The 11,241-nt window shown below is 45.8% G+C and overlaps 1 protein-coding gene across 1 annotated transcript in view; it reads right to left on the reverse strand.

Annotated features, from left to right (window-relative positions):
• LOC112217846 (tetratricopeptide repeat protein 39B) overlaps window positions 1-9,579 on the reverse strand; it is a 35,225-nt gene extending 25,646 nt beyond the window's left edge. The window contains 2 exon segments of the mRNA XM_042327995.1: window positions 3,566-3,600; window positions 8,497-9,579. Of these exon segments, the coding sequence (XP_042183929.1) occupies window positions 3,566-3,600; window positions 8,497-8,541 (80 nt within the window). The 5' untranslated portion in view covers window positions 8,542-9,579.
• Between the last annotated feature and the right edge of the window lie 1,662 nt (window positions 9,580-11,241).

Raw genomic sequence — 11,241 nt, forward strand, 5'->3', positions numbered from 1 at the left:
AAGGTTAATTTGAGATGAAAGGCGAGTTCCTAATGAGTCCAGGAAGCCAGAGCTCTGTGTGACGTCCACAGCGACGGGGGCAGACATTTTGATCAAGAGACCTTTAGAAAATAGGCACATTTTCTCTAACACCAAACATACAAATATGTATTTTACAGTTATAAAAGGAAGGTGAAATCTTTAGACATTTTATAATTTGATTATACTATATTTAGAAAACATGTCATTTCAAGCCTTATTCATACAGTTCTGTTTAATAGGAAATGGATCAAACATTTCATATTTTAATCATATTTTCATCATTTAAAAAAACAAACATATTGTAATCATATTTTTACTGTGTACTTGAGCTTGGTTATCTAGTGTGACGACACCTCAGCAGTGTATTTATGTATGAATTGTGGGTAAATAACAGCGATTTCCTTGAAAAAGGGAAGAATCTGAGCTGTCCATCAATGCCAGAAGTAGTTTGTTCTTCCCATCAGAGAGCGACAACACAGATGAGGTGAATAACAGGTCTAAAGTACCACTAAACATGTGGCTGTGCGACCAGTACCTTGTGACCCCCCAAAAAAAGAAGAACCAAAACAAAAAAGAAGAACGAAACGCAGAACAATATTACGCCGATACTTATACTTCTTCACTGCTCAAACAAGACCGGCTGATACGGTGCCTTGCGAAAGTATTCGCCCCCCTTGAACTTTGCGACCTTTTGCCACATTTCAGGCTTCAAACATAAAGATATAAAACTGTATTTTTTTTTGTGAAGAATCAACAACAAGTGGGACACAATCATGAATCATACTTTTGCACGCCCAATTTTTTCAGTTTTTGATTTGTTAAAAAAGTTTGAAATATCCAATAAATGTCGTTCCACTTCATGATTGTGTCCCACTTGTTGTTGATTCTTCACAAAAAAATACAGTTTTATATCTTTATGTTTGAAGCCTGAAATGTGGCAAAAGGTCGCAAAGTTCAAGGGGGCCGAATACTTTCGCAAGGCACTGTACATTGCTTACAAATCATAACCAATTATAATGATACAAATGTTTATATTAAACTAATCAGAAGCCAGGAACAAATCTAGCATGTGTTCTAAAGAGCTTTTTTTATATCTTAAAGGGGGAGTGTTGTATTTTGAGGCAGGTTTGAATAAGCTAAGTAGCCAATAGGCAGAGGGGAGCATAATTTGTCTGATTCTCTGTAATAATGGTGTGGGAATAACAATGCATTTAATTTTGTAAAGCGGTCTCTTGCATCAAAAAACATGTTCAGTCACCTCCTTGTCTGAAGGACAAGTGGATAAACAGGTTGATGTCAAGACCTGCATGTTTGTTTTTAAGTCTCATGGAATGTAGGCCTACATTGAACAACACACATTGGCTGCTACTGTTGGTTGAATGATAGAACAGCTGTTTCCATGTTAAAATATTATGGGATGCATTTTCTCCGTTGTTTTTGATGGTAGGCCTACATTATGATCACATAGCCACAGCAGCACACTTGACCACTGTCCGAAACGGTAACTTAAAGCAAGTGCAGCCTCAGTGTTCACAGTAAACGCGCACTGGAAGTTTAACAGAATTTTCACTCGGCAGACCTGAAATTTGCTCAGTGCCCAAAATAATTTTTGGGGAACATTGAGAACAAGTGCATCAGGGCAGGGTCTGGGGCATCACCACTAGTCTATCACCAGGCAGATGGATTTGACAGGCAACAGGTGGCAAGCCCAAGCCAGTCAACAGGCAGAGCTGAGATGGGAGTTTAAATGTAACACCGTTTACCTCAAGGCCAAAGAGGAGAAGGCTTTTACCAAAATCAGCCCCATGTTACTCACCCAGAATAAAAAGAAAGGATTACAAATCAACCTGACATATGGAAACGAGGTGTCCTGCCCAAACATTATCTGCACCGTCGAGGATCAACCTGACATATGGAAACGAGGTGTCCTGCCCAAACATTATCGGCACTGTCGAGGATACCATCTGGGAAAGAGGGTTAGTGTAATCCAAGATCCTTGGGACATCTCTACCCATAAACCCTAAAGCAAGCTGATTTATTAGCTAGCTATTTTCTAGATCAAATACACGTATTAGTTATAGTGAGAGGAGATTAAACAAGTATCAGTTGATCGTCAGCGTGTTGCCTGGTTGCTACGGTATTATCATCATCATCATCAGTTAGCTGAATGCAGTAATGAACTGTGTTAGTGTTGTATTTAAAAGAGCACGTTTTAAATCACCTACATATGTACACTGAGTGTACAAAACATTAAGAACACCTTCCTACTATTGAGTTGCACGCGTGAAAACCACCAGCAGCGTTGCAGTTCTTGACACAAACCAGTGCTCCTGGCACCTACAACCACACCCCATTTAAAAGGAATTTAAATATTGTGTCTTGCCCATTCACCCTCTGAATGGCACATATACACAATCCATGTCTCAATCCTTCTTTAACCCCGTCTCCTCCCACTTCATCTACATGTCTCCTCCCACTTCATCTACATGTCTCCTCCCACTTCATCTACATGTCTCCTCCCACTTCATCTTCACTGATTTGAAGTGGATTTAACAGGTGACATCAATAAGGGATCATAGCTTTCACCTGGATTCACCTGGTCAGTCTATGTCATGGAAAGAGCAGGTGTTACTAATGTTTTATACACTCAGTGTATGTTTGCTGTTGCACTTTTGAAGACAATTATAAAAGGTTGTTTTGAATTATCTTGCCCCTAGTGATGTGCTCTACATCATCAAGGATGATAATTAACAACGATACGACAGTAACACACAACAGATTATCAAAGATATAGTTTCTAATTGAGTTAAAACTGAAGTGTCAGTTCAAAACAGAGACGAGTGATTGAAGCGAGCCGGCTCAGCTTAAGCAGCCTGCGCAACTGAAAGATGTTATCGACCAATGAGAGGATTGCATTAAATATTCTGCTAAGCCATGCATGCTTCTGATTGGACAAAACGGATGAAAATTAGTTTCATGTCAAATTAAAACGTCATTAGTGTTTTTCAGGGCGTCTCGTTAACGTCATTAGTGTTTTTCAGGGCGTCTCGTTAACGCCATTAGTTTGTCAGGAACAATAGGTTGGTGACTAAATGAACAGTGGTGTGTGGGGATCCTACACAATGACCTCAAGCCCTCTAAAATACTAAATGAACAGTGGTGTGTGGGGATCCTACACAATGACCTCAAGCCCTCTAAAATACTAAATGAACAGTGGTGTGTGGGGATCCTACACAATGACCTCAAGCCCTCTAAAATACTAAATGAACAGTGGTGTGTGGGGATCCTACACAATGACCTCAAGCCCTCTAAAATACTAAATGAACAGTGGTGTGTGGGGATCCTACACAATGACCTCAAGCCCTCTAAAATACTAAATGAACAGTGGTGTGTGGGGATCCTACACAATGACCTCAAGCCCTCTAAAATACTAAATGAACAGTGGTGTGTGGGGATCCTACACAATGACCTCAAGCCCTCTAAAATACTTACACGGGTATCCGGGGATCCTACACAATGACCTCAAGCCCTCTAAAATACTTACACGGGTATCCGGTCGTAGGCATCTTCAAAACAATCCTGCAAAACACAAAAACAGACAAGTTACATTACACCCACAGAAACACAGACAGTATGGTGCCAGCTGGAGCAGTGATACTAGACAGTATGGTGCCAGCTGGAGCAGTGATAGCAGACAGTATGGTGCCAGCTGGAGCAGTGATATCGAGCAGCAGAACAGTCCAACCCAGACCCAGACCATAGAGTCGACATCACAGCAGAACAGACAAATGAAAAACCCCAAACACCAAGGGGATCTAACCCCCCCTGTCAGCCACCCTGATAGCCCTCCTGACAACCCCCACACACCCACTGAGGACAAACACAAGACACAGATTGTTCTCCTTGTGGACTCAAATGGGAAATATATACAAGAGAAAAACCTTTTTCCCCAAACACCGTGTGTCTAAACTCTGGTGTCCAAACACCCAGCGCACCCTAGACCTTCTGTCTGAGGACCAACTAGGGTCACCCAGCCAGATAATGATACACCCAGCACCCTAGACCTTCTGTCTGAGGACCAACTAGGTTCACCTAGCCACATGATAATACACCCAGAGCCCAAGACCTTCTGTCTGAGGACCAACTAGGTTCACCCAGCGCGCCCTAGACCTTCTGTCTGAGGACCAACTAGGTTCACCCAGCACGCCCTAGACCTTCTGTCTGAGGACCAACTAGGTTCACCCAGCGCGCCCTAGACCTTCTGTCTGAGGACCAACTAGGTTCACCCAGCGCACCCTAGACCCCTTCTGTCTGAGGACCAACTAGGTTCACCCAGCGCACCCTAGACCTTCTGTCTGAGGACCAACTAGGTTCACCCAGCGCGCCCTAGACCTCCTGTCTGAGGACCAACTAGGTTCACCCAGCGCGCCCTAGACCTTCTGTCTGAGGACCAACTAGGTTCACCCAGCGCGCCCTAGACCTTCTGTCTGAGGACCAACTAGGTTCACCCAGACACATAATAATACACACAGGTGCAAAGAACCTGAGAGCACAGCAGGAAAGGGTGGCCACAGCACTGAAGGGAGTGATTGAAAAGGCTTCTTCTACTTTCCCCAACGCACAAGTGGTGATCTCCACCCTGCTGCCACAAAAAGACTTCCACCCCGCCACAATACAGCGGGTAAACGCAAGTATTTCCCGTGACTGTGCCTCAAAACCAAATGTTGTCCTGGCCCACCACTCCACCCTGGACTTGAACAGCCTCTATGACCAGGTCCACCTATACAAGGCAGCAATCACAACCCTGCCAGGACGTCACCCTCAACAGCAGCCCCAGCACCTCACACAGGAGAAACAGAGCAATAGACACCCTGCTCAGACCAGCGAGACCCCCCCCACCCAGACCATAGAGGACCACCCCACTCAGACCATAGAGGACCACCCCACCCAGACCACAGAGGACCACCCCACCCAGACCACAGAGGACCCCCCACCCAGACCATAGAGGACCCCCCCCACCCAGACCATAGAGGACCACCCCCACCCAGACCATAGAGGACCCCCCCCACCCAGACCATAGAGGACCCCCCCCACCCAGACCATAGAGGACCACCCCCACCCAGACCATAGAGGACCACCCCCCACCCAGACCACAGAGGACCACCCCACCCAGACCATAGAGGACCACCCCACCCAGACCAGAGGACCACCCCACCCAGACCATAGAGGACCACCCCCACCCAGACCATAGAGGACCACCCCCCACCCAGACCACAGAGGACCACCCCACCCAGACCACAGAGGACCCCCCACCCAGACCATAGAGGACCCCCCCCACCCACCATAGACCACCCAGACCAGAGGACCACCCCACCCAGACCATAGAGGACCACCCCACCCAGACCATAGAGGACCCCCCACCCAGACCATAGAGGACCACCCCCACCCAGACCATAGAGGACCACCCCACCCAGACCATAGAGGTCCACCCCCCCCCCCACCCAGACCATAGAGGACCACCCCTTGCCAGACCATAGAGGACCACCCCAGCCTGACCATTGAGAGGACCACAAACACCCAGACCACATTGGACCACCCGTGTAAACCTGTTCCCAGACCATAAAGGACCACCCCACCCAGACCATAGAGGACCACCCCACCCAGACCATCCAGGACCCACCCCACCCAGACCATCAGGACCACCCCCCCAGACCCCTGAGGACCACCCCACCCAGACCATAGAGGACCACCCCACCCAGACCATACAGGACCCCAACCCCCATAGAGGTCCATAGAGGACCCCCACCCAGAGCATAGAGGACCAACCCACTTGCTTTGGCAATGCTACCATATATTTCCCAGGGCAATAAAGCCTGAAATTGAGAGAGAGACAAACACTTGTGTGTTTCCAGTTAATGTCGGATTGTTTTGGTCTTTGTTGTTGGGTTTCTTCACCGTGTAAACCTGTTCCCATGACAATAAAGCCCTTTGACATTCTCATTGGTTCACCTAAGACCCATCCAGTCCCCAACCCCTGTCCAGCTCCCCACTCACACCCATCCAGTCCCCAACCCCTGTCCAGCTCTGAGAGGATGCTAATAATAGCATGATAGTCACTTACATAAAATCGTGACAACAGCCCACACACACAGAGAGAGAGCACTCCGTCCCCCCCATCCCCCAAGGCAATGTTTTACTGTCTAGATCAGATCGATGGTTTCTACACAACGACATCACCCAGGCCTGTTAAACAGACAGCTTTAAACAGTGGGGCTCTAGGGTTAATGGTATGACTGAGGATCAGGATAACTAGATTACAACAGCTGAGCCCACCGCAGGTTAAATAAAAAAATAATATTACACATTTTAAAAAATAGATTAGAATAATATTGTTGCTGTCCAATACACAATATCCTCTATTTCTCTCTCATCTCAAGGTTGACGTCTACATATCAGTCAGTTCATTAACAGATGATGATATGTCACAAGGACATTCTCTCAGCATTACACACACACACACACACACACACACACACACACACACCAGCTGATTTGTTCCACCACAGGTAATGGGACACTACTAACTAATTGATGAGGACTGACGCTGGAGTCTAGTGGTGTGTGTGTGTGTGTACAAAGTACAGTGTGTTTGTGTTTCCAGTCCCCATTCGAATGGAGTCTGTCACTATCACTTTATGTCCAGCAATGAGTGTGTTGATAGCGTACTGATGACCAACTACTGACGACTGACGACTGATGATTAACTACTGACGACTGATGACTGACTACTGATGACTTATGATTAACTACTGATGATTAACGACTGACGACTTATGATTAACTACTAATGACTGACTACTGACGACTGACTACTGATGATTAACTACTGACGACTGACTACTGACGACTGACTACTGACGGTTAACTACTGACGACTGACTACTGACGACTGACTACTGACGACTGACGACTGACTACTGACGACTGACTACTGACGACTGATGACTGACTACTGACTACTGACTACTGATGACTGACTACTGATGACTGACTACTGATGACTGACTACTGATGACTGACTACTGATGACTGACTACTGATGACTGACTACTGATGACTGACGATTAACTACTAATGAGTGACTACTGACGACTGACTACTGACTACTTATGATTAACTACTTATGATTAACTACTGATGACTGACTACTGACTACTTATGATTAACTACTGACTACTGACGACTGACTACTGACGACTTACTACTTACTTATGACTGATGACTGATGACTAACATTGGCACTTTCAAATGCACTGTACCCATGACACGGATTTTTTTTTATTTTTAATAGCCATTTTTTTTAATGATTAATTTGTCAGAGTATGTATATTGGAGTGCCACGGCAGAAAACTACAACATGTAGCGAATTATGAACAGAAGTGTTGATAGGGCAGGACTGTTGTGCGGCAGGTAGCCTCGTGGTTAGAGCATTGAACAAGGCAGTTAACCCCACTATTCCTAAACCGTCATTGTAAATAAGAATACATTCTTTAACTGACTTGCCTAGTTAAATAAAAGGTTAAATAAATTGAAAACATTAAAATGCAATGTAGCGAGTTCAGAACTTAACTTATTGAGCCAAGTGACTTCCGAACTGCCTGGAATTTCCCGAAATAACCCGCTGTGTTGCGGCTCAGGGGCATTTAGTCTCAATCCAGCTGTCTGTCTGCTGAAAAACGTGAGCCACGTCACAAAGGGTCTACCGGGATATTTAAGCTAAATGCAGTTTTTTTACGCTACTGTCTGGCTGCACAACAAACATGCATTTAATACATGCAATTATGTAGGCTGTTTTATTGGGGCTCGCGAGTGAAAACACCCTGGTTCGAATCCAGGCTGTATCACAACCGGCCGTGATTGGGAGTCCCATAGGGCGTCGCACAATTGGCTAAGCATCGTCGGCCGTCATTTGTAAATAAGAATTTGTTCTTATCTAACTTGCCTAGTAGGCCCAAGACAGACACCGAACGATAAGGAGGAGAATGTCTGTCTGTAAGAAACAGTAGGCTATTGTGATAATGAAGAGTGTAACTTAATTGTAACTCTTGTACAATAGACCATGTATTTTCTAACTAGCTCATTTACTAACAGGACATATCCACAGCAACCGTTATGGTCACATAACCTAATCTTCCGCGAGGTAACTATGTAACACAGTGTAATAGGATAGCCCGTGTCCAATTATGTCCATATAAAAACGCATTGGGTGTGAGAAATGCGCTTTACAAATTAAATGTATGATTAGGAATAATAATAGTAGGCTACACAACAGAAATTTCTTCAACAACAGAAATAACCTTGTAGCCTACTTCCGTATTGAGCAATATGACCGTATCTAAACCAAGACAAATGCAGGCGAGAACACAGCCATAGTTTAAGATACATCATCATCATAACCCATGTCCTCTTTCTCACCTCATCGTCGGCGTTATTCCCAGATCCGTTCCCGACCTGGGCCATGGTTCGCTGGGTAGAAGGCTAGCAGCAAAGCCAGTAAAGGACTGGGACTGGTAACAAACTTAGGGCTTTAGCAGGAGAAAAGGCTAGATATTCATTAGGTCAGAAAATTATTTAGTTTTGGTCCAGCTCTCCTTCTCTCTCTCTCGGCGGTGAGTGTCTCAGTCTGAAGACTGTTTTTGCCTGGACGGTTCGTGGTTTAGCCAGCTGCTGCTTTCTCTCTGCGGAGCCTTTCCTTCCACCTTCCTTTCGCGGGATACACACTCCCAGGAACGCTCAACACCGGTCCGCCTTCTGACAACACAACAGGAAAGCCGTTTCCACCGGGGCAGCCCAGTCCGTCCTGACTACACAGCCCTCGAGCCTTTCTCCGGTCAATCACGGAAAGAACGAGAGAGCCCTCTCCAGGTGTCACGTCAGCAGTCAAGAAACTGAAACAGGATATAAGGCAGCGCGCAACCGGCCGTTGAGATATCAACAACCCCGGTAAAAGCCGGCATTTAGCCTATTTCTATCAACCTGCGCCTTACTCACTCTCTGTCTGTTGCATATAGCCTAGTCTAGTAGAGAAGTCATGTATACATGTGAATCGGTTAAACGTTTATTCAGCCTAGACAAATAGGCCCAGAGAGGACAGTCGCCTATAGACTATACTAACCTTTGCCGTGGCACGGTTACGGTGTTCTCGTATCGACTCAACGGTAGACTCTGGACGCGATCATTTGTAATAAATGTGCCTCGAGTCCAAAAGCGACGCACCACGATACGCATGTGACTCTGCGTGCCTTTATTTATTTATTTATTATACGCAGAGGGGGGTTGGCCTGGGAATCAATTCAGATGAATAGTCACGCACAAAATCATATTTTCTAAATGCCAGTTAATTATGATCCATAATAAAAATACAGGTTCCTAGGATAAGAAGTGGATACCGTTGTTATTCCCTCGGTGTCTGAATGATAGCCTATGGTTGTTGTACCCGAATAAGTTATGAAAAATGTACCGAATTAATATTGGTCTTTTCACTGTGTGCGCATTGCGCGGAAAATTGTTCTGGCTATGTGGCAAATACAAATGGCTCCTCCCCTCCCACTAGTCAGTGGTCCTCTTCACATGCACCACCCAAAGACAGCCACTAGAGGGAGGCAAGGCGCTCTCACGACCTCTAAGCATCTGGAGAGGGACAGAGAGAGGGAGAACTATCTCATCCTGGAATATACAAGGTCTGAAGTCATCTGCCTTTGGTAGGATTCTACACTACTTTCTACAAAAGTGGTATAGAGGAGATGGACCCACTGGTTGCCCTCTAGGTTACAGAGAGCTGGTAGTCCCATCCACCAAACTACCAGGTGGTAAATAGTGAAGGGACTCAGGCGGTATGCTAATTTGGTAGAGAGCAGACCTAACTCACTCTATTAAATTAGTAAAAACTGGAACATTTTACATCTGGCTAGAAATTAATAAGGAAATGATCTCAACATGTACTAACTAGTCTATGGTGACCTAAATGTCAGAACTGGACAAGAACCTGACACCCTCAGCACACAGGGGGACAAACATCTGCCTGGAGGTGACAGTATTCCCTCCCCCATATGCCCCCCTAGGTACAACTATGACCAACAAAAACGGTCACAACTCCTGCAGCTCTGTTACATCCTGGGTCTGTACATAGTCAATAGGCTTTGAGGGGACTCCTATGGTAGGTACACCTATAGCTCTGTTACATCCTGGGTCTGTACATAGTCAATGGTAGTCTTCGAGGAGACTCCTACGGTAGGTACATCTATAGCTCTGTTACATCCTGGGTCTGTACATAGTCAATGGTAGTCTTCGAGGGGACTCCTACGGTAGGTACACCTATAGCTCATCTCTTGGCAGAAGTACTGTAGACTACTTTATCACTGACCTCATACGACAGACCACGTATTCACCCGGCACACCCTAATTCACAAACAAACAAAACAAAACCAAAGTCTTCTCATGCTTTGTTGATTTCAAAAAAAGCTTTTGACTCAATTTGGCGAGGGTTCTAGAACAGTCTGCAGCACCTGGCCTCACCCTACTAGAACCTGAAGTCAAATGTTTACTGTTTGCTGATGATCTGGTGCTTCAGTGGTCTAAGGTACTGCATCACAATGGTCTAAGGTACTGCATCACAGTGGTCTAAGGTACTGCATCACAGTGGTCTAAGGTACTGCATCACAGTGGTCTAAGGTACTGCATCACAGTGGTCTAAGGTACTGCATCACAGTGGTCTAAGGTACTGCATCACAGAGGTCTAAGGCTCTGCATCACAGTGCTAGCTGTGCCACTAGAGATCCTGGTTTGAGTCCAGGCTCTGTCGCAGCCGGCTGCGACCGGGAGACCCATGGGGTGGCGCACAATTGGCCCAGCGTTGGCCGGCAGGGATGTTCATCGCGCTCTAGCGACTCCTTGTGGCGGGCCGGGTGCAATGCACGCTGACACAGTCGCCAGGTGTAACAGAGTTTCCTCCGACACGTCTGGCTTCCGGGTTGGAAGTGCATTGTGTAAAGAAGCGCCTTGGTAGGGTCGTGTTTCGGAGGACGCTCTCGACCTTCGTCTCTCCCCAGTCCGTATGCGAGTTACAGCGATGGGATGACTACCAATTGGGTAAAAAAAAAAAATTATGTTTTAAAAGGAACATAACATTCAACATACCAATTAAAAATACTGGAATCAGTT

Source organism: Oncorhynchus tshawytscha, linkage group LG10 (assembly GCF_018296145.1).
Source record: "Oncorhynchus tshawytscha isolate Ot180627B linkage group LG10, Otsh_v2.0, whole genome shotgun sequence".
Taxonomy (NCBI): Eukaryota; Metazoa; Chordata; class Actinopteri; order Salmoniformes; family Salmonidae; genus Oncorhynchus; species Oncorhynchus tshawytscha.